The 24,289-nt window shown below is 44.6% G+C and overlaps 1 protein-coding gene across 1 annotated transcript in view; it reads right to left on the bottom strand.

The window, feature by feature from the left end:
• The window catches only part of CDKL2 (cyclin dependent kinase like 2), a 31,930-nt gene extending 17,685 nt beyond the window's left edge, over positions 1-14,245 (bottom strand). Inside the window, exons 1-4 of the mRNA XM_040966790.1 lie at positions 14,051-14,245; positions 7,081-7,275; positions 4,634-4,812; positions 2,471-2,583 (exon numbers count right to left, since the gene is read on the bottom strand). Coding sequence (XP_040822724.1) covers positions 2,471-2,583; positions 4,634-4,812; positions 7,081-7,275; positions 14,051-14,218 — 655 coding nt within the window. The 5' untranslated portion in view covers positions 14,219-14,245. The remainder of the gene's footprint in view (positions 1-2,470; positions 2,584-4,633; positions 4,813-7,080; positions 7,276-14,050) is intronic.
• Between the last annotated feature and the right edge of the window lie 10,044 nt (positions 14,246-24,289).

A 24,289-nucleotide genomic window follows, 5' to 3' on the forward strand; every position in this document is an offset into this window, starting at 1 on the left:
AACCCTGGGGCAGCCTAGCACCAAACAGGTAAAGATCACTCTATAACCTTCAGATATCAGCATCAACATGTATTTCTGATATCATAGTATAAAATGTTGGCTAAAACCACAGAGTCCTAGGCATAGGGTCTAATCTAGTTAAAAGCACTCTACCCTTTAAGAACTGATCTTCTGGGGACGAGCATTTGGCACAGTGGTAAGACGTTACTTGGGGTATCTATATGTCCTATCAACTTGCTTCATTCAAGTCCTAGCTTTGCTCCTGTTTCTTGTTTCCTGCTAATGAGCCCCCTGCCGCTCCCCCGGGAGGCAACAGATCAGGGCGCAAATGTGTGGGTCGCTGTCAGCCACAGGGGAGACCCAGCCTGAGTTCTGGGCTCTTCCTTCAGCCTGGTCTAGCCTTAGCTGTTGCAGGCATTTGGGGAGTGAACCATGGAATGAAGCTCTCGCTCGTGTGTGTGTGTGTGTGTGTGTGTGTGTGTGTGTCCTTTCTCTGGCTTTGAACTAAAATGAAAACAAAACAAATTTTAAAGGATTTAATTTATGATCAACTGATTTTCTATCTTGATCTGAGATCAGATTTGAGCATTTTATCTTTTTTTTTTCTCTCAACTTTAATCAGTGCTTTACATATGAAAATTTTATTATGAGAAAACAACCTAACCTGGAATCCTAAAATCCAATAGTTAACTAAACCTAAATGCTTTCCCGTTGTTTCTATCTTCCAAATTCTATCTATGAACATGAAGCCGACTTTCAACAAGTTTAAGACCTTGCCAGTCTAGTTTTGAAATTCTATAGGGCCTGGCAGCATGGCCTAGCGGCTAAAGTCCTCGCTTTGAACACACCAGGATCCCATATTGGCGCCGGTTCTAATCCTGGCAGCTCCCTGCCTGTGGCCTGGGAAAGCAGTCGAGGACGGCCCAAAGCTTTGGGACCCTGCACCCGTGTGGGAGACCTGGAGGAAGTTGCTGGCTCCTGGCTCCGGATTGGCATAACACCAGCCATTGCAATCACTTGGGGAGTGAATCATCGGATGGAAGATCTTCCTCTCTATATCTCCTCCTCTCTGTATATCTGACTTTGTGATAAAAATAAAATACATCTTTTAAAAAAAGAAATTCTACACAAAGCACTCATGGCAAAAATCAGATTTGGGATGGGATTAAGCACTGCCACGGTCTGTCTCTCATCTCGAAGGCTAACAGTCACGTACTAGACCAAATGGTTTACTGACTCAAAAACATGAGTATTTTCGTACTCTCATGTGATTAACTAAAATTTAAAGTGCAGAGAAATTCATAATATGTGCCTTTAAAGATAAAAAGTATTTATTTTATTTGCTAGAGAGAGACACAGAAGGACCTGCAGCATCTACAGGTTCGTTCCTCAGCTAGCACAATGAGGCGACGCCACGTCAGGATCTCCACCTGAGTCTCCCACACGGGTAGCAGGGTACCAACCACCAGAGCCATCATTTGCTGCCTCCCAGCCGAGTGGAAAGCATGGAATAACCAGGACTAGCACTCAGCTATCAGAAGGAATTCCAACAGGCATTCCAGGCAGCAACTTAACATCCCTGCCTACAATGCCCATCCCCCTCTCTGCAATTTTCCTCTCTACTGATTGGGTAAGGGAGGTGAGTATAAGAACACATCTTGGGCCCAGCGCAGTGGCCTAGAGGCTAAAGTCCTCAATTTATATGAACAGGGATCCCATATGGGCACTGGTTCTAATCCCAGTGGCCCCACTTCCCATCCAGTTCCCTGCTTGTAGCCTGTAAATGCAGTTGAGGATGGCCCAAAACCTTGGGACCCTGCACTCACATGGGAGACCCAGAAGAGGCTCCAGGCTCCTGGCTTTGGATCATTACAGCTCAGGCCATTGTGGCCAAAAGGAAGATCTTCCTCTCTGCCTCTCTGCCCCTCCTCTTCTCTGTATATCTGACTTTCCAATAAAATAAAATAAATCTTTAAGAAAGAAAGAAAAAAGAGCACATCTTACAGGTGGTGCATCATGGTGTAGCGGGATAAGCCACAATCTGAGATGCTGGTGTCCTACAGCTAAGTGCAAGTCCAAGTTCCTGCTGTTTTGCTTCTGACTCAGCTCTGTGTCAGTGTGCCTGGGACAGCAATGGAGACAGCCCAAGGACCTGGGTCCCTGACACCCACGTAAGAGACCAGAATTAAGTTCCTGGTTCCTGGCTTCTGCACAGCCCAGCCCAATTTTTGTGGGCATTTGGGGAGTAAATCAGCAGATGGAAGATCTCCTTATCTTTCTTTCTATATCTTGGTCAAAAAGAATATGTGTATATATACTAATAGTAGGTGCTTCCTATTTTCTTCCATATCATACTTAAAACATCCTGACATACTTACAACATGTATCACCGTCAACATACGAATGGATTAAAATATCAATACAAAGGAAGATCACACCTGAAATTTAAAGTGCAAGTATACAATCTTACCTAAACACAACATGATAAGATAAAGCTGATCAATATCAGAATCTCCAGGAAACAAGGGTTCCCCCATGAGCATTTCAGTAACCAGACAACCGATGGCCCACACGTCCACAGCTCTGAAAGAAAAGCAATGAGGGAGCAAATCTGGCACCCTAATCCATTTACAACGAGTACATTTGTTCTGCATGCTGCTGTTGGATATTTGGGGTCCTGAGAATAGGAATACGACGCCCTAACTTACCGATCAAAGACATTTCCCGGTAAGTTAAAAGTTCTAATTTCAGTTTCACAAAAGTCAGCTTTCTAAAAATTGTGATCATGTGCTAGAATAAGAAAACGGGTTTTGAAAAGCCAAGATGACTTTTACACGTATTTTATTCGGGAGTCAGAATCGCAGGCATCTGCTGCACACCTTTTGTTACACACAGTCTGAGCAAGGATCAGTGTATTCGAAGACACACTGAGAAAAGCAAATTAGAAAAAGCAGGTGATTGCTGAGGACAGCTAGAATCATAACAAAATCCAAAAGCTAACAGGGGTAAAATCTGACCATTCTCTAAAAAGCAATAACAAGAACCCAAAGAAAAAATATAATGTCATTTCTAAAGAAAACCTCCTTAAAAGGTGAATTATAGGGCCTGGTGCGGTAACCTAGCAACTAAAGTCCTCACCTTGCATGCACCAGGATCCCATTTAGGCACCAGTTCATATCCCAGCAGCCCGATTTCCCATCCAGCTCCCTGCTTGTGGCCTGGGAAAACAGTCAAGGACAGCCCAAAGGCTTGGGACCCTCTACCTGCGTGGGAGACCTGGAAGAGTCTCCAGGCTCCTGGCTTAGGATCAGCCCAGCTTCGGTCATTACAGCTGCTAGTGGAGTGAATCAACAGATGGAAAGTCTCTCTGTCTTTCTGCCTATATATATACGTATCTGACTTTCCAATAAAATTAATAAAATAAAAGGTGGATTATAAAATGTTACAAAAATTATAGCCTGGTTAATAAGTTATGACTGGGCCTGATGGCGTGGCTTAGCGGCTAAAGACCTCGCCTTGAACGTGCCAGGATCCCATATGGACGCCAGTTCTAGTCCCAGCAGCTCCACTTCCGATCCAGCTCCCTGCTTGTGGCCTGGGAAAGCAGTTGAGGAGGGCCCAAAGTCTTGGGACCCTGCACCCATGTGGGATACCCAGAAGAAGCTCCTGGCTCCTGGCTTCAGATTGGCATAGCACCGGCCGTTGTGGTCACTTGGGGAGTGAATCATCAGACGGATGATCTTCTTCTCTGCCTCTCCTCCTCTCTGTATATCTGACTTTGTAACAAAAATAAATAAAATCTTAAAAAAAAAAAGTTAGCACTAAGAAAAAAGTCAAGGAAATAGTAAATAATACTTACTGTACTCTGGAAACACAATTACTTAATTTTAGAAATATTACAAAATATTCTAGAAATTTTTTTTAAAGATTTATTTTTATTATATTTTATTGGAAAGGCAGATATACAGAGAGGAGAGACAGAGAGGAAGATCTTCCGTCCGATGATTCACTCCCCAAGTGGGCGCAACGGCCGATGCTATGCCGATCCGAAGCCAGGAGCCTCTTCCGGGTCTCCCACGTGGGTGCAGGTTCCCAAAGCTTTGGGCCGTCCTCGACTGCTTTCCCAGGCCACAGGCAGGGAGCTGGAAGGGAAGCGGGGCTGCCGGGATTAGAACCGGCGGCCATATGGGATCCCAGGGCGTGCAAGGTGAGGACTTAACCACTTGCGCCACCGCGCCGGGCCCTAGAAATATTTTTATCAGTATTTTAAATTCTAATCCATTTTCCTCTGAATTCATTTACGAAGACAACCTGTGTTTTTAAAACATTTCTAACCTTGCCTACTTAACCCTGCCTCCCTCCAACAGGGTCAGCCTTTTTCCATCAACGTTAAGCTTTCTACACGAGCTTAAAGATATCAATTTCCAGTATCACCTACTTAATTTCCCCACTTTTAAAATAAGTGTGCTGCTCCTAACTGGTTTCATAAGAAAGTTAAAAGAAGAAACACTGAAAACGGCTACAAGTCTGTTAATAAAATCCCCCAAACGCAAACTTCGCTGTCAGAGTTAAAGGGCCCACTGATGCCGCCACGCGCAGACGGCCACCTCATCCCAAGGCTGCGGGGTCTTACTTGCCGTACTTGACATCACCGACCAGGAGCTCCGGAGCTCTGTACCACCGCGTCGCCACGTAGTCGGTGTAAACCTCCCCCGGGGCCGCAAGGGTCCGGGCAAATCCAAAATCACACAACTTGACGACGCCAGACTGCGAGACCAATATGTTCTCCGGCTTTATATCTCTGTGTATGATCTAAGACAAACGGCAGAAGACAACACACAGCTTCATCAGCATTCATTACTTTTAGCCTTTGCCACCGACAGGGCAGTTTTCTGTTCCTGAAAAGAGCAAAGCACATAAAACTGTCCCCAGCTTTGAGTAACCTAGGACATAGCTGGGCAAGAAAGAACACTCGTGCTTAAAATTTTGCTTAAACAGTTAGATATAGGAGATGAAAATCTACCTGTGTCTAAATCCATATACACCTCTATAGAGTTGTCCTTTGGCATCCTCTGGGGATCAGTTCCAAGACCGCCTATGGATTCTGAAACCTCAGATACTCAAATTCCTGGTAAAAATAAAATAGCATGGCTGCTGGGAGCAACCCTCTCCCCCCTCCCCTGGATGTAGGAAGAAAAAAACATGGAAGCAGTTATCTGATCCACCTTCCCCTATTCCTTCATCATTTCTACCCTAATCAACGCACACATGGGCATGTACATCCATTTCACTTATGTGAACATCAACAAAAAATTGCTTTTTAAAAATAGCACGCTTGCATATGACCTCTGCACATTCTCGGAGAGACATTTTATAATTTATTACCAAGCAATTATTTGATAAATAACTACTTTCAAAACTAAGAAATTCAGCTATCATCAAGGAGCTGGATGGGATGTGGGGCTGCCGGGATTAGAACCTGCACTCATATGAGATCCCGGCACGCGCAAGGTGAGGACCTTAGCTACTAGACTACCACGCCGGGCCCAAATCTTTTTTTTTTTTTTTTAAAGATTTATTTTTATTATTTTTTCATTGGAAAGGCGGATATACAGAGAGGAGAGACAGAGAGGAAGATCTTCCGTCCGATGATTCACTCCCCAAGTGAGCGCAACGGGCCGACACTATGCCGATCCGAAGCCAGGAGCCTCTTCCGGGTCTCCCACGTGGGTGCAGGGTCCCAAAGCTTTGGGCCGTCCTCGACTGCTTTCCTGGGCCACAGGCAGGGAGCTGGAAGGGAAGCGGGGCTGCCGGGATTAGAACCGGCGCCCATATGGGATCCCGGGCATGCTAGGCGAGGACCTTAACCACTTGCGCCACCGCGCCGGGCCCTCTTTTTTTTTTTTTTTTAAGAAAAATAGAAATAACTGACTGAAAAACAAGACCTTAGGATCTGTTTCATTAATATTAGCAACATGGCAAACATTTGAACACTTACACATGAACACTATTCTTTATGTCGGAACCCACTTGATCTTTGCTGTGGCCCTACGTGGCCCTAGTTGCTATTGTCACCACCGTTGAACAGGGGGATGGAAGAACTGGAGACGCCCTAGAGGCCTGAGGGAAAAGATGGCAAGGAATCGCATTCTAGAGCACCTGGCCTGCAAAGACAGTAGCGGGAGAGGCAACAGGGGCGCTCCCCTGAGGTACCCGGATCCTAAGATCTGCCCGTGCTCCGCACTACAGCCACGGCGTGTACGACTTAATGACAAACACAGGAGCTCTGCATGGAACTACCGGGTACAGACAGAACTGCATTCCGACAGCAGCACTCGACGCCGCGGTGTGTGGCTGCCACAGCGTCTAAAGGTGGGATGCATTATCGAATACAAAGGCGTACGGGAGCAGACGCAGGCCGGACACATGCAAATACTCTTCAAATCCCAGCAAATCAAAGGGATTTGTTTGTTCGTTGGTTTTGTCTACTGCCTCCATCGGCAGTTCTGCCCTTGGTGTTGAGATGAATGCATGCTCATCAGGGAGACAGGCATGTTGGGAGGCACCTGAACTGGTGCCACGGGTACCTGACTCAGTAACATCACAGGCAGATCTGCTGCTCTCAAGAAAACCAAACAACAAGCGAACACAAGAACGAAAACAAGAGTTAACTCTAGTGAATGACACTGAAGAAATACTTAGTGTTTAAATTTACTCATGACTGTAACTTTTTTAAAAATTGTAATTGAATAATTATAGGTTAATAGTAGACTAATTATGATAAAACAAATATAGTAGTTAATAAGCATAGAATCTAGATAGCAGGTATACAGACATGAGCTGACTCATTATGTATCCTTTCAACTGTTCAGTATGGCCTAAAAATTCCACAATAAAATGCTGGGTGAGGGCAGTAGGAACGCATCTACTACGACGCATGAACGTTACTGATATCAAAACAGCAAAGTTAACTCTCATTATTTTACTGATTCATATTCTAAGCAAGTGTCTCAACAGAAAAAGCCACCAGTATCTGCTAGTCAACAATTGGCAACACAACTATTTAAAACCAATACTTACGTTGTGACTGTGACAAAATCCAATTCCATTAATAATCTGAAACAAATACTTCTGAACTACTTGGTCGTCTAGTCCATTTGGAAAGAGTTCCAAGTCATCAAGAATCGTGTGGTCAACAAATTCAAAGACTAGATACCACCGTTTTTTTTTCTTACACACCTCCAAAAGATTCACCAAATTTTCATGCCTCAGTTGCTGTTATTTTAAAAAGAAATGCAAAATAGCTTTAGAAGAGAAAATTATTAGTCATTGATCACAATCTAAAACATATTTTTATATAAAAGAAAGATAAAAAATATATAAACAATTATAAAAGCATACTTTGGTTTTTGCATTACAAGCACAAGATCATACTGCCCCTTTCTTCTCTCAGAGAACACAGCAAAGGCAGTGAGGAATGGAACGGGGAAGGCCCTCTGACCACTACTATTACAAAGGGGATGAGACCAATAAACAGGGCATGGACAGGCCTCCGGAGGTCACCATGGTTACAAAGGCAGCAAGGAGGGCATTCTCCAAAGCTGGGGAAGTACCCCAAAAGAAAGGTCCATCTGTCAGCACTGTGACAGAAATGGGGCCAAAGGCCACTGCTCAGAACATCTCCAAAACCAAGGAACAGCAGGAATGAATGAGAGCACAGAAGCACACATGCCAGCGCAGAGGCGCAGCAGCTATTCCTCTACCCGTGGAACCAGCATCCCACATGTCCGCAGGGGCCGGAGCTGAGCCAATTCAAGGCCAGGAACCTCTTCCAGGTCTCCCACATGGGCTCAGAGTCCCAAGGCTTTGGGCCATCCTGTACTACTTTCCCAGTGCACAAGCAAGTAACTGGATGGGAAATGGAGCAGTTGGGGACACAAACCAGCACACGTATGAGATCCCACAGCTTGGAGGTCAATTGAGTCATCACGAAGGACACACAAACCTTTCTGTTTTTTTTCTTTTTAAAGAAACTATATTTTTTTGTTTAAATTTTTTTAAAAATTTTAAATGTAGATTTATAGACAGAGTAGGAGAAACTGAGAGAATCTTCCATTTGTTGGTTTTCTCCCCAAGCATGGCTGCGGCCAGGATGGGGCCAGGCTAAAGCCAGTTTCTTAGGGTCCAAGCACTTGAACCATCTTTCACTGTTCTCCCAGGGGCATTATCAGAGAGCTGGATCAGAAGTGGAGCCACCAGGTCTCAAATCAATGCCCATACAGGATGCTATAGTAACAGGCAGAGGCTCAGTCAGCTATGCCATAATGTTGGCTCCTGAAAATATTACTAATTTTATTTGAAAGGCAGATATATTGGGAGTTGGGTTGGGGAACAGAAAGATCTTTCAGCTTCTGGTTTATTCCCCAAACGATTGTTAACAGTTAGATCTAGGCCAGTCCGAAGTCAGAACCCTGGAACTTCTTCTAAGAGCCGAAGGACTTGGGCCATTTTCTGCTGCTTTCCCAGGTGCACTGACAGGGAGGTGGATTGAAAGTGGAGCAGCCAGGACTCGAACCAGTAACCACGCGAAGTGAGATCACAGGTAGAGGCTTTGACTACTACAACTAGCCCCAATGTATCTGTTTTTCTAAGAGATACACAAGTGTAGTGTTTCCCATTTCAAAAGAAATTTTTTAAAGTTAAAATCTTCACATAGAAAGGCTAGGCTAAAATATATTATAGGAGCAGCTACAAATAATAAATCATAAAGCTCATTAATAAAACAATTCCATTTAACAAATAGAAGTAACTTCTGATAATCTATCAGGCAACTGAAAATAAATGCCAATGCAACAGAAGCTCAGTTATTTAACTGTGAACTGTTTTTGACATATCTTTTTTTTAAGATGTACTTATTTTTATTGGAAAGGAAGATCAGATTTAGAAGACAGAGAGGAAAATCTTCTGTCCACTGATTCACTCCCCAAGTGGCTGTGACAGCCAGAGCTAAGCCAATCAGAAGCCAGGAGCTTCTTCTAGATCTCCCACGTGGGTGCAGAGTCCCAAGGCTTTGGGCCATCCTCAACTGCTTTCCCAGGACATAAGCAGAAGGGCAGGATGGGAAGTGGGGCTGCTGGGATTAGAACTAATGTCCATATGTTCAATGTCCCCGCGCTTGCAAGGGGAACATTTAACCATTGAGCCATCACACTAAACCCTTGCCACATTTTTTTAAAGAATTATTTTATTTTTATTGCAAAGTCAGATACAAAGAGAGGAGGAGCGACAGAGAGGAAGATCTTCTATCCAATGATTCACTCCCCCAAGTAACTGCAACTGCTGGGGCTGCGCCAATCTGAAGCCAGGAGCCAGGAACTTCTTTCAGGTCTCCCACGCAGGTGCAGGGTCTCAAGGCTTTGAACCATCCTCAACTGCTTTCCCAGGCCACAAGCAGGGAGCTGAATGGGAAGTGGGGCTGCCAGGATTAGAACCAGCGCCTATATGGGATCCTAGCACATTCAAGGCAAGGACTTTAGCCGCTAGGCCACTGCGCTGGGCCCCCTTGATACGTTTCTAATAAGATAAAATCTCTTTATTCCTGTTAAGAATTCAGACTACAGTATCAGAAAATCTATTTTTCCGTATTGTATGTAAAGTCCTTGCCAAGCTTACTGCAGTAGCAGAAACACTGCAGGCATTATTCAAAAACAGCTCCACGTGTCTCACCCATGTGCTTATGTTTTTAAATTATTTAATTCATTTCTTTATTTAAGAGAACCAGTTCTCTCCCAAAGGCCAGTAACAGCCAAGCTCAGACCACAGGAGGCTGAAGAGAACTCCCCCAAGGTCTCACCATGGTGGCAGGAAGCGGAGAACGCTAGCGATCCCTGCTGCCCTCTAGGAGTCTAGAGCAGCAGTACACTGGAGGTAGGAACAATCTCAGGGACTCAGATGTGGGACTCCTGCATCTTAACCAGCATCGTGAGCATGAGGCTCAACATCTGTCCCGGTGCTTACATCTTCAAAAAGCAGATGAGTAACTCCTTTGGTTGTAGCAGACAAAGTAATGCTAACCTACCTTCCTACTGAAAATCGTTAATTTTTTTTAAGATCATTTATTTGAAGGGCAGTTACAAAGAAAAGAGAGAGAGAAATGGATATCTTCCATCCACTGGTTCACGCCTCAAATGGTGGCAACAACTGGGGCAGGCAGAAGCCAGGAGACTGCCACTCCTCCTGGGTCTCCCACGCGGGTAGCAGGGGTCCTTATACTTGGGCCATCTTGCACTCCTTTCCCAGATTCCTTAGCAGGGACTTCAATCACAACTCTAACAGGCACTCATGAGATGCCAGGTCGCAGGGGGTAATTTAACCCACTGCACACTAGGTCAGCCCCAGAAGTTGGATTGATATTTTCTTTTACCATCTTAAGCATCAAAAAGACTGATAAAATAAGAATTACTAGGCCAAAATTAGAAACATGAGAATCCAGACAGCTAAGCTCAAGAATTTGCTTTGATGTTCCAGACATGAAACTCAGCTTTGATTTTCAAGGTCCCCCAAGTGTTAAAGCAGAAAAGTTTCAAATTACAAACCCCGCTAAGGCTTAGATATCTGAAAAACCAGCCCAAAAATTGAGCTAGTTCCTAAGAACTACACCTTCTATGGGCAAGTATTGGGCATAATGGGGTATAAGCAACCGCCAGCATCCCTCAGCTGGGATGGTTCAAGTCCATGGGCCCCTACACCCATATTGGATACCCAAAGAGAACTTCTGGCTCCTGGCTTTGGTCTGATCCAAGCTTGGCCGTTGTGGCCATTTGGAAAAGGAATCGGCAGATAGACAATCTCTGTGTGCCTGTCTCCTCTCTCTATGTCCTCTAGAGCACAGATGAGTCAAAATAAACAAGGAGAAGCAAATGGATATCACCTCTAGAGGAATATAGCTGTATCTTAGAATCAAAATATTTCCATAAATATATTTACAAAAACAGCATTCAATTAAAAAAATAATAATAATGAGAAATGCAGGAAAACAAGACATCAGAAGCAAGATCTTTTGGCTTCCGGAGGTTCTGGGCTGACAGCGCACCTGTGTCAGTCAGCAGCCAGAACTGAGAAGTCTTCAGTGGAGTTGTTTGGTTTTTCCCTTATTCATTGGAGAGGCTGAGCAAGACAGAGAAAGTCAGCATTCCCATTCCCTGGTCCATGTTCCAAATGCCTGGAGCGAGAAACAACTAGTATGCCACGGTCATTCCTCCCAGAGTCCTCATTTACCAGGAAACCAGAAACAGTAGCCAGAGACAGGTATCAATTCTAAGTATTTTTAAAAGTTATTTATTTGCTTATTTTCTTTACAGAAGTGTGGGTTGGGGACTACAGAGCCATGTGGGCCTCTGGTAAGGACAGGAGAGGGCCCGGGAGGGCAGGAGGGGTGAGAGACGGGTCTGCAGTGGGGATGAAGGGTGGAAGAGGACAGCTGCTCCTTGCAGTCCTTATGTTAGTGGAGGGAAGAGAGACGGTCCACTGACACTGACTCGGGGGCCTCAGAAAGGCTTGAGTGGGCTTCTGAGGTGAGCTGCTGCTGTCTTGGCCTGTGCAGTAGCACATATTATTTATTTTTCTGTAATCCGTGTTTTGCACCTTTTTCTTTAAGTCTGTTTAAGGTGTTTGTTTTAAAGGAATGAAAATAGACTACACTGGATAGAAATGCATAATTCACTGGTATGTAGAAGGGGGGAAAGTCCAGGACAGTAACGAACACCAAGTTAGGAGAGCGTTTCCCTTGCAGGAGAGGGGTGGGCTGGTGACAGGGTGGGCACAGGGGAAGGTCTGCTAGTGACACGCTCTTTCTGTGATTCCATGAACATTTGCGATAGTCCACTGAGCTACACTTACTGTCTATTTGTGGGTTGTATTTCATGATTTGAATTTTTTTACACGTCCAAAATGAACAGCTCACAGATGGAAATTAATTAATGAGGAATTAGTGAACTAGATGGCAAGTCAGATAAACTATGCAGAAGAGTATGCACAGGAAAAAAATGAAAGAAAAACAGGTGAGACATATAGAGAACTTTTAATGTATAGCACGTGGAGTCGCAAAAATACCAGAGAAAGAGAAAGGGCCCTTTAAAAGAAAAAAATAATTTTCCAAAATTAAGAAAGAAAATCATAGCATATATTCATGATGATCCAGTGAATTTTAAGCAGGAATAATCAAAACACATATATGCTAAATTACAGTGAAACTACAGAAAAACAAATCTGAAGGGCAATATAAGTAATCAGAATAGAAAATGAAAGTATTTTTTGCTGTGTAGAATCATGACACCTGTTCCCCAGACTGAGAGAAGTGGCAGGGACGAGTGGGGGTTCGCAGGTGATTTTCACATCATGCTTCCCGACCTAGGTACTGGCTCTGCGAGTTTGCTCAGTTTCTGAGAATTCACAGAGCCCTTTGCCATCGCTAAGAGTGAAGATCTTTCTCAGCTATCAGACTGATGTCATCCCAGAAAATGGCCCTGTCACTCTGATGGCAGACACAGCGACTAGGAAGGGCCCCAGAGCATCAGGGAGGAGAACCCAATCACATCAATGTAGAACTCAGTCTCCTTGGAAAGAAAAAAAGTTGACACATGATGGAAAACATAGAAAGGAACTGGCTGCCACTCGCCCTACCTACAGTCATCTACAGAACACGATCAAGGGATTACACCAGGCTCCATTCTTTTCTTTTTTAGCTGACAATATTCTGAACTTCAAAGCATACACCAGGAAACTTCGAAGGAAGAAATCGTTCAGTGGTGTTTACTCAAGTCACATGGCAACTGTATCACAAATAACCAGAGAACGACCTGAAAACTGTGTGAAGATTATGACATATATTATTAAATAATTGTCAAATAATTAAATAATTATTAAATCATAGAGGAAAAGACAACATATTTTAAATAATCAAAATTTCTGCAATATTTATCATGGTGTCTTGAGAAATATATCCTTAAACATATATATGAGGTAGAAAGGCTGATAAGAACACTGATAAGTTTCCAGTGAGACCATAAAGTAAAAAACTGAACCTGGCACACCTGAGACTCCTGTCCTTGCACAGGTCTGCTGGCAAAGCGGGCACTGGCTAGTCTGTGGTCACTTAGATTTCAGCAAGGCTCCCATCCCTCCATTCTCAGAACTGACCAGGGCCCATGGTGCGAGCCATGCGTCTTGGGCTGAATGCACGCCCTCCTTCCGTGCAACTGGGTCACTAGCAGGAACCAGAGAGAGCCTTTGTGACCGTCTCACAGACTTAGTCAAAATTCATCACTGCAGAAAAGAAGCACATGCTGTGTGTCTTCCCCCAAGAGGACTCTGGGACGCTGGCGCCTTCTCCCTTGGCTCACACGCTTTTACTGTCCTATCGATCCCCTGAGCACCTGACACACCGAAGTCAGTGGGTTCTGCTGGTGAGTCCAGGCCACAGCAGGGCAGAGGGATAGGAAGGGGGAGGCATCGTTAAGACCTCCACAGGTGATTGATCCAGTAAGCGGACATTCACAGAGAGAAGAAACAAACACTTTGAAAATCATGTTTAAGGATTAGTGTTATGGCATAGTGAGCTAAACTGTTTAGGTTGACTTTCCAACTAGTTCCTTTCTAATGTGTTGGGAAAGCAGAGGAAGACAGCCCAAGTACTCGGCACCTGCACCTGCATGAGACCAGGATGGAGTTCCTGGCTCCTGGCCTCTGCCTGGCCCCACCCTGGCTACTGGCCATTCGGGGTGTGAAGGAGCAGTGAAGAGGGACGATCTCTCTCCATCACTCTGCCTTCCAAACAAAAAAATCATGAAAACATAAAATGTTTATATCCACATGATAAATCAATCTGTCTCTTCATTTTATTTCTTATTAGTGTCAAAAGAATTTTACTTTAAGCCTGATTATGAAAATAAAACAAATATTTAAAACACAGTACTATTTTCCAACGATCATAACGTAAACTTCATCAAGGAACATTTCAGATTTTTTCAATTAGGTTTAGGCATTGACCCACCTTTAGTAACTTGATTTCTCGCATAGCAATTTTTTTAACCATCTTGTCATCATCGCTTTCTAGGAACTTCTTTATGGCCACAATTCTTCCGCTATCTTTATTCCTACACTTCATCACCATCCCATAACTTCCTTCTCCAACCAATCCGAGGTTCTCATATTTTTCCATTTTAATTTAAAATTAGTAGGGATTTTTCTTCCTGTTGGGAATCAAAAGACAGAGTCATCAATGTCTGATATAGTAATTTCTTTTTTATTTTTTTCTTCATTGGAAAGACAGATTTAAAGAGAGAAGGAGAGTCAGAGAGAGATCTTCCATGCTCTGTTTCACTCCCCAAATGATCACAACAGCTCAAGCTGAGCTGATCTGAAGCCAGGAGCTTCTTCCGGGCCTCCCTTATGGGTGCAGGAGCCCAAGGACTTGAGCCATCTTCCACTGCTTTCCCAGGCCACAACCAGGGAGCTGGGTGGGAAGCGGAGCAGCAGGGACAAGAACCAGCACCCAAAAGGGATGCTGGCGTTTGCATTAGTCAGTCGAGCCATCTTGCCAGTCCCTGATATATTAATTTCCTCTACTGCCCAGCCAATTAAGTCTTATCTATATATTTCCCATTTTCACTGAGCTCCTGGTGGTCCTGGGCCAATATAATTTCTTACTAACTCACCACCTATATTTTCAAAATATTCACACGTATTTCATAAAGGACAAGACAAATGCAATTCAAATGACTGACCGTATTAATTTTACAATTTACGTTTAATACACAGGGATAGAACATTTCCCATCCCCAAACCCTCACAGCTATTCCTGGCTGGAGCCAATGCCAGGAGACAGAACTGGAAATTACTGGGGTCATTTTTGTGGTGCCAGCTTCTCCCAATATTCTTGGGAAAGCATTAAAATCATATTTGGGCGCCTGGCATGATAGCGTAGCGGTTAAAGTCCTTGCTGCTGTTAAAGTCCTTGCAGCTCCACTTCCCATCCAGTTCCCTACTTGTGGCCTGGGAAAGCAGTAAAGGATAGCTAAAGTCTTTGGGACCTTGAACCTGTCCTGGCTTCAGATTGGCTCAGCTCCGGCCACTGTGGCTGCTTGGGAGTGAATCATCGGATGGAAGATCTTCCTCTCTGTCTCTCCTCCTCTCTGTATAGCTGCCTTTCCAATAAAAATCTTTAGAAAAAAAAAAGAAGAAGAAGAAGAAATCCTATTTGGGAGCTGGCGTTGCAACACAGTGAGTTAAGCTTTTGCTTGTGACAACAGCACCCCAAAAGCAGAGAGCCAGTTCGAGTCTTAGCCGCCTGACTTGGGAAGCAGCTCCCTGCTCAGACACTTGGCCCAAGGACTGAGGTTCTTGCCACCCAAATGCCAGAAGCAGATGGAGGTCTGGGCTGCTGGCTTCTGCCTGGCACAGCATCAGTCGCTGCAGTCATTCAGCAAGTAAATCAGAGACTGAAAGCTCTCTTTCTCTGTCTCTCCCCTTCTGTTAGACTTTCAAATGCATAAAATAAAATCTTTAAAAATAAACAAATAAATGGGGCTGCTCAGTGTCGGAGTAAGCTAAGCCTCTGTCTGCAATGCCAGCATCCCCTAAGGAAGCTGGTTCGAGTCCTGGCTGATCCACTTCCAGCTGATGGCCATATCCTGACTAAAAACAGTGGGGGATGTTTTTCCTTGTTTCTCTGGGTACACTGATGGCTAAGACAAAGCAAATATTGTCTCTGCATAAAAAACAAACAAACAAACAAATGCGGCCATCCAAAGTCTAGATTTTTAATCTTTGACATTTTATTAAACATATATTTTCAAAATGGAGGAGCAGGGGCCTGATCTTTGCAGAATGGAAACAACCCCACTCAACAGCAGCTCATCGGATGATTTTACTGCCAAGTGTGATTGTGGAGTCTACTGTGAACTCCTTAACACCAGTACGCCAAACGCTCGCCAGCCACAATGACATCTTACCTTCCATTTAATATCCTACTATTTTTTTAAAATAAATGTTTGCATTTGGGAAAAATGAAAGATTCCCAGTATAATTCCCTCCTTGCCTCCCATAATTTCCCCCCTTCCGTTAGTGTTCAACTAAAGGTGAGATTTGGTCACACGAATGCTAAACATAGCTGGAATCCTCTTAAACCATTTCAGAACTGATATGTTCTCAGAATTTGAACATGAAAATTGGACAGAGTAAAAGAAATCAACCTTAAGGCATGGCTCGGGTGTTCCGAGACGCATCATGCAGCTGGCAATTCCAAAGCCGTCCGCCGCACCCACGGCACATTTGCACACCTGCCTTCCCAAGCGGCACTGCCCACCAATACCTTAGAAGGACGACCGACCCCGCAACAGTTACTCCTGAACTTGAACTTTTCCTGTCTTCTTGACAGGAAAGGTAAATACCAACGACCCCCTCCCCCCAACCACAGCCAGCCATTTGCCAATGTGGCATCTCTGCATATGATTCTGATACCAACAATTTAAGTAAAATACGGGGCATTACCCATCTGAACAGCACTTTGTTTCAGACAGACTGAACTGTTCTACAGAGAAAATAAGGAAATGGACAGGTTTTTAAGTATTCCACTTACTGTTTCTTCAAATCCTTTCGCATGGAAAGACCCAAAGGTTTTTTTTTTTTTTCAACTTGGAAACAAACTGGAAGCGACGTGCATCTCGTCCGCAGCTCTTAAAAGACGCTGCCTTGCAAACCAGCAGTGCCTGCGCCGCCCTGGTTTCTCCCTCGGACGCAGTCCCGGCTCCTGGGGGAGGCAGAGGGGCCCGGGCGGCCCGCCCGCCGCCAGCTCCCACCCGCCAGGGCCGCCGGCCGCATGCTGTCGTCAAGGCAACGACCTCACCCAGTGCGCGGCCATAGAGCGACGCGGCCCAGGGCCCGGGGCGTCCGCGGCGGAGGCAGCGACACCTCTGAGGGCCGAGGCTTGTGCTGACGCGGGCTGGGACGCAGGGGCACCCCACGGCCAGCCCCCCGGGGACCGCCACCGGCACCGCTGCACCGAGCCCGGGGCCGAGGCGTTGGCCGCGGCGCTGCAACGGGGCGGGCCCTGCCGAGCGCGCCGGTCCTCCCTGGCTCTGATTGGCCGAACCCTGTCGTCAGGACCCATGATTGGCTTACCGCCAACCGCCCCGCCCCTTCACCTGGGGCTCGGCTCAGGTTCTCCTCACGGACGCACAGAGGCGTACACATCTTCGGCCTCAACTTAGGAGGTGCGGGTTATTTGCCTTCCAGCCAGGACTTAGGCTTACTGTAGCTGCAGGCCGCGGGGTGGAGGGCGGGAGGGTACGTCTGACACCCACCGAGAAGGTAAAAGTGGTCACCTAGTACAGTGGGCTGCAGAGAGCAGGGGATGTTCTCGAAGTTTCCCCCCGCCCCCCCCCACACACACCCTCAGCCATGCTTGGGCCTGATCTCCCTGCCCTTTTTCACTCGGGAAGGTAGGTGGGAGCTGATGATGACAGTCTAGATGACGCTGAGGAAGCGATGAAGGATGTAAGAAGGTGGGGGATGGGGAGGCCTCGGGGAGGACCGCTTGGGTGCTGGGGTGAGGGACAGGCTTCAGGTGGATGATGGGCCAACGATGGGCATGGATGAAATGTCAAGGTGAAGGAAAGGCTGGGATGTTTGGGGAACTGGAAACCCAGCGGAGTGCACTTGGGGCTTTGGGGAGCAACCCAGTCCATGGGTAGGCAATGCTGTCAGGTGCACGGGCTGAAGCTGGCCGTGCAACAGGGCTGTTTTCATTTTCAAGGGATTCAAGGCAATGAGGTCAGTCATTTCCACCTTTCACATTTGGTCTCTGCGTTGATCAAGGACTTTCTGGATAGTGTTTATCGCCAATGTTAAGGTGTTACAAACATGCTATTGATAATCTTCTAACCTGTTTAATTACCTTGGCCAAACTGCTTAATATGTAATTCCTAAACTCATAGTATTGGTAACCAGACCTGGAACCTGGGAACAGAAAGATTATAATACTTTGGTTAAGATGTTTTTATTTAAAAGCCAGGAGAAAAAACAAAAACAAAAACAAAAGCTATCTTACCTCTGCTAGCTCACTCCCCTAAAAGCTACAACAAGCAGAACTGGGTAAGGTAGGGCCAGTAATTCCATTCTGGTGTCCCCCATGGGTGGAGGGACCCAACTTCTGGAGCCATTACCTGTTTTCCATGAGTGCATGAGAAGGTAGATTAAAATCAAGGGGTGCAGGCAGAACTGCAAGTCGGGATCTCTGATACGAGACTTGTAGAATCTTCCTCTCTCTCTTTTTTCTCCCTTCCTTCCTTCCCTTTCAGATTTGCTTATTTTTATTTGAAAGGCAGATGTACAGAGAGAGACAGAGATCTTCCATCTGCTGGTTCACTCCTCGGATGCCTCTCCGCGGTTCAGCCAGGAGGGAGCCAGGAACTCCATCCGGGTCTCCCGCGGAGGTGGCAGGGCCCAAGGACTTGACTGCCCTGCTGCATCCCAGGATGAACAGTAATTTCGAAGCTGAATCAGAAGCAAAGGCAGGTGTTGGGGGTGGGAGCTGGGTCTTAAGCGCTGCACCAAATGCCTGACCCTTAGCTATAAAAATTGTAAAAAAAAAAAAAAAAAAAAAAAAAAAAGCAGCACTATGTGAAATGTGATTGTTTTAAACAAGGAAATATTTACAGGGAGAAGTAGTGGAGAAAAAAGAAACTTCAGAGTCAAAAGGATTTCATGGAAAAGCCCATTGTAATACTGAGAAAAAAGCGTGAAAAGGGCTTAGGCTTGTTGAAGGAAAAGAACAATTGAGGAAAGTTTAGGAGAGATATCAGTTGGTCTAGATACTCTCTGCCACAAAACTTCATTTGGGGGGTATCGGCATTGCAGTTTAGCAGGTCAAAGCTACCTGCTGGTACCCTGGCATTCTATATCAGTGCTGGTTTGAGTCCTAGTTACTCCACTTCCTATTGAGCTCCCTGCTAATGTGCCTGGGAAAGAAGCAGAGGATGGTCCAAGTACTTGGGCCCCTGCCACACACGTGGTTGACCCCAGGGTCTCCCCTTCAACCTCAGCCAAGGTCCAAAGGTGCAGCCATCTGGGAAGTGAGCAGTGCATCACAAATGGCTCTTTCTGCCTGTCTGAAAAAAAATTTTTTGCATAAATTACTTTTGAGGTTTAGGTACAAGAAATAAAAAGGTAGAAATTCCTTAAAATAGGTAGTTTTGGCAAAGTTGTTTTGATATCAAATCAATGCAAAATAATAAAATGTGTTCACTTGAGTAGACAATGAAACCAACTGATTGTTTCACACACTTGGCAACTCAGGTCCAGGGAAGAAAATAGATGACATGGAAGTTACAATTATTAGGCAGTTGTAGTGCAAGATTAAATGAATAGAGCAACCCAGTACACCATTGAAACCACTTACCATGGACTTTTCCTAAGTAGATGATCAACAGTTAGTGCAGTTTGCTAGTCAGCTAAAGAGGAAGCACCTACAGGACTAGAGGTCATCATGGGCATGGGAAATGAAGTTTAAAATAAGAGGAAGAAGTTATCATGGAAAGCAATTGTGAGGCCTGTGTAGTGGTGCTCCCACATGGGCTTCGGTTCCTGTCCCAGTTGCTCCACTTGACATCCAGCTCTGTGCTTATAGTCTGGGAAAGCAGCAGAGGATGGCCCAAAGCCTTGGGACCCTGAACCTGCATGGGAGACTCTGAGAAGTTACTGGCTTAGCTCAGCATTGTTCTGGCCATTACGGCAATTTGAAGAGTGAACCAGCAGATGGAAGCTCTTTCTCTGACTCTCCTCTGTAAATCTGCCTTTCCAATAAAAATAAATAAGTCTTTAAAAACAAAACAAATGGGGCTAGTGCAATAATCTAGTGGCTAAAATCCTCACCTTACAACCACCAGGATTCCATATAGGCAGCAGTTTGTGTCCCAGTAGCCTCACTCCCATATCCAGCTCCCTGCTTGTGGCCTGGGAAAATAATCAAGCATGACCTAAAGCCTTGGGACCCTGCACCTGAGTGGGAGACCCAGAAGTTGTTCCTGGCTCCTGGCTTCGAATCAGCTGCTCTCTGGCAGTGGCACCACTTAGGGAGTGAGCCAGCAGATGATAGATCTGTCTCTCCTCTCATTAAAATCTGACTTTCCGATAAATAAATAAATCTTAAACAAAAAAAAAAAACTGCTCATGGAAAGAGGTTAAAGCAAACCCTTTCTTAAAACAAAAGCAAACAAATAAAACCCTTGCCCAACACGGTAACCTAGTGGCTAAAGTCCTCACTTTGCATCTACCAGGATTCCATACGGGCACTGGTTCGTGTGCAGGTGTCCCACTTCCCATCTAGCTCTCTGCTTGTGGCCTGGGAAAGCAATCGAGGACGGCTCAAAGCCTTGGGACCCTGCACCCGATTGGGAGACCAGGAAGAAGCTCCTGGTTTCTGACCAGCTAAGCCACTGCCGTCATGGCCGCTTGGGGAGTGAATCAGTGGACGGAAGACCTTTCTGTTTCCCTTTCTCTGTAAATTTTTCTGTAAAAACAAAAACAACCTTTAAAACAAAAAGGGAAAGGCAACTGTGATTTCAGTCATGGAAATGCGTAACATGATCAGTTCTAAAGGATACAATGTTTGTGTCTGGGTAGTCGAGCTTAGCAAACAATGTCAATGGAGTTGAGATCAAGAAAACTTGAGGTCATAGAATAACTACCCAGGCAGGATGACAAGTGAGACTGTAACCACTGGAGACATTTCTAATTTTCTAGAGTCTAAAGAAAATGATGTGAGTACATACATCAGTGCTTGATGACAAACGGGTGAAAAGTAGCAGCATGGGACCCAGCGATTTCATTCCAGGTGACATACGTAAGAGGAAAGGAAATCTGTGTTTATGAAAAATTCTGCACACAAATGTTCACAATAACCTTACTCATAAAAGTGGAAACCCAAATGTCCATCAACTGAGGAATAATGTGTGGTAGTCATTCAGTGGGCCGAAGTGCCGGCTCATACTACCACATGCACAAATCTTGAAAGCATTAAGTGAAAAAAGCCAGACACAAAAAGTCACATATTTTATGATTCCAGTTGTATAAAGTATCCAGCATAGGCAAATTCACAAGTAGTAGCTTAATGCTTACCAGAGGCTGAGAACAGATGGAAATGAGAGTGACTAGTAACGAGAGTTTTTTTTTCGAGTGTGAAGATGCTCTGGGCCAGACAGTGGTGATAATTACAGTCTTGTGACTATACCAAAAGCGGGTGTATACACGAGGTATTTATATTAGTGATAGCTCAGTAAAACTAAAAGGTGCTAAGAAATCTGTAGTGCCTGTCAATGAATTTATGTATTTTAACTTTGAATAGACCCATTTTCCTCGTGTTGGCTATCATCTGCTAATGACTAGTCACAAAAGTCATCTTCTGTTTAATTTGGCCTTAGTTATTTTTGATTTTGATTTATTTGTTTGAAAGGCAGTTACAAAGGGGGAGACAGCAAAAGATCTTAGATCTACTGGTTCACTCCCCAAGTGGCCACAATGGCTGGGGCTGAGCCAGGCTGACACCAGGAGCCTGGAAATCAACTCAGTTCTTGCAAATGGTGTCAAGACCCATGCACTTGGGCCAACACTTGCTGTCCCCCAGGATGCACTAGCAGAAAGCTGGATTGGAAACATTAACTGTTAAGCTGCCATCTGCAGTGCCAGCCTCCCACATGGGCTGTCCTGCTTCCCATGAAACTGCCTGCTACTGCACCTGGGAAAGCAGCAGCCCATATCATCGCGTTTCTGTAGTTCCATGTGAGACCTCAATGACAAACTCCTGGCCCATCCCTAGCTGTTGCAGCCTCTTAGTACACCAGTGGATGGAAGATTTAGCTCTCCCTCTCTCCAACTCTGCCCTTTAATAAGTAAAGAAAAAAAAAAGCTTTTAAAAAATACCATTATCATCTGTTCTCTTCCTAATTCAGATCATACCAAGTCTCTGTTGAGATCCCCAATTCCATTATACAAGATCTAAACTTGAAGACCACTCTGTTGCAGCTCCACTTTTTTCTTGGTATCTGTCGCCCACATTACTGTAATGGCACACTGGCTTCTTTTGCATCTGTGGAACACAAGGCCTCTCCATTTGGTCATCCACTTGGAATGCTCTTGCTGTTTCTTGAGGCTGCCTATTTTTTGGGTCTCTAACGTATCTCCCTTCATTATCAGCCACAGTTGTCCCATTTCCAGTCACTACCACATTTACTCCTTGTATAAAATGCTTCTGCTTCTCAGAAGCATTATTAATGCATCTATTGCCTTTCCCTCAAGACACAAGTTCCCTCCAGGTGGGTTACATTCGCTGTGATCACCAGCTGGCCCCAGGCAGGTTCTTGGTCACATCAGATGTAAGCATTCAATAACACTGCCATCCAGGATTTTATTGTTTTACACACACAGTCGTAACAGGTATCACTGGGAACTATTTTAACTCAATCCTAATACCCAGTAACTTACAATGGAAATCACTCACATGCAGTGTATTCCAAGGGCTACTATCTTCATCCCATCAAGCAAAATTTTGTTTTGAGCTTCTCCAAATTTTGACCACTTAAGAAACAAATACACATTGGGCCTGGTACAATGGCTGAACTGGCTAATCCTCCCACCTCCAAGCATGGCATTCTATCTGGGCATGGATTCACGTCCCAGCTGTTCCACTTTCCATCAGCTTCCTGTTTATGGCTTTGGAAAGGACCCAGGTAGCCCACGTCCTTGGGACTTGCACCCATATGGGAGACACGGAAAAACCTCCAGGCTTCAGATCAGCTCAGCTTGGTCCAAATCTTGGTCATATCACTAAGCTGTGTGCTTTCTGAATGCATTTCTGAGTAAGGGATCTTGAATTTTAGACCTGTTAGTGCTGGAGACTGATGTTGTAATTTTGTAAAATAAAGCCAGGATAAAGATGCAGTGCATTCAAAGTTTAACTCATCCTGAGGTTGATTTTATAGTCCTTTAAAACAAATCAACACTTGACTAATCAAGCATCCATGTTTCACGCTAGAGTAACCATCACATCCTTTCTGGGCCTCAGTCTCTTTGCCTGTAAAATAAATAACCCTCCGTTTCAAAATAGCATTGCTTTATTACTCAGGCTTAATACTTCTTAATGGTTTAAGTCCAAATAAACTTCTTACAATCTCATCTCATCTCATCCCTTTACCTCCACTACCAACTTTTTACCACATGGGCACTCCTTGACTTATTCCATGTATCCCAGCCTCCTCTAGTTAACCTCAAAGCTTTGCCAAGTTCTCTAGCTTTTCATTACTTGGTCACTGTGCTGCATTATGTCAGCTGACACTTGGGTTAACACTGCCTTTCAGCTGTTGATGCAGAAGTGATCAATGAACTTTATTCAATGACTTGTCTGCATTAAATAATCTGGAGAGAAAATGTACATAGCAAGGTACTTACAGGACAGTCAATGAGCTGCAACGAGTTCATTCTTCATGACATGCATAGCATGCTCTTGGTATTTGTGGCAAATGTACATAACTTACCATTTCATGTGCCACTTTTGAAGACAGACATAAAGCCAAGGGAACCAAAGAAAAGCAAAAATTACAAAACTACACTCCTGCTTAGAGATCCTAGTGCTCATTACATCATAAATGGTTCTGAATGAATGAGCCAGCAAAAGGAGTTCAGAAAAACATGAACAAGTCTTCCTGCAGTAAGGAACACGGGTTGCAGAAAACACAAGTAGACAGAAAACAATAAGGAGAGATGAGACTTCAAACTTCTCTAGGTCAATTAATCAGAAAAATAGCAATGTGCATTGACAGCGAGGTCAACTTAGAATAATTTTGTATTTCCTAATTTTTAATTATATCCCATTTCCAAGAGAGGGCCAACAAAACATGTTTAATCTGGAATGCACAGAAGGCAGATAGCAGAAATTCAAATGCGTCATTTTAAGGGTCTCCTACACTGTTTTAACATGCTTTTATGCATTATATCACAAAACCCCGACCATCAATCACCCAGTTTGCAAATAAGGAAAAGCAGAGAAAAAGGCTTACCTGGAACTACCATTCAAGCCCAGGCTATGTGGTTCTAACAGTGTGTTCCTGGCCATTTTACACTATAGACTGAAGCCGATACAAACTGAGGTGAAAAAGGGCCTGGGGGATGAGGTAGATATGAAACAAAACTAAATTTTGAAGGTTTTTGAGAAGTTTGAGGGGCCAGTGTTATGGAGTAG

The sequence above is a fragment of the Ochotona curzoniae genome, unplaced genomic scaffold (genome assembly GCF_017591425.1).
Source record: "Ochotona curzoniae isolate NIBS_2020 unplaced genomic scaffold, NIBS_Ocur_1.0 scaffold_4506, whole genome shotgun sequence".
Lineage (NCBI taxonomy): Eukaryota > Metazoa > Chordata > Mammalia > Lagomorpha > Ochotonidae > Ochotona > Ochotona curzoniae.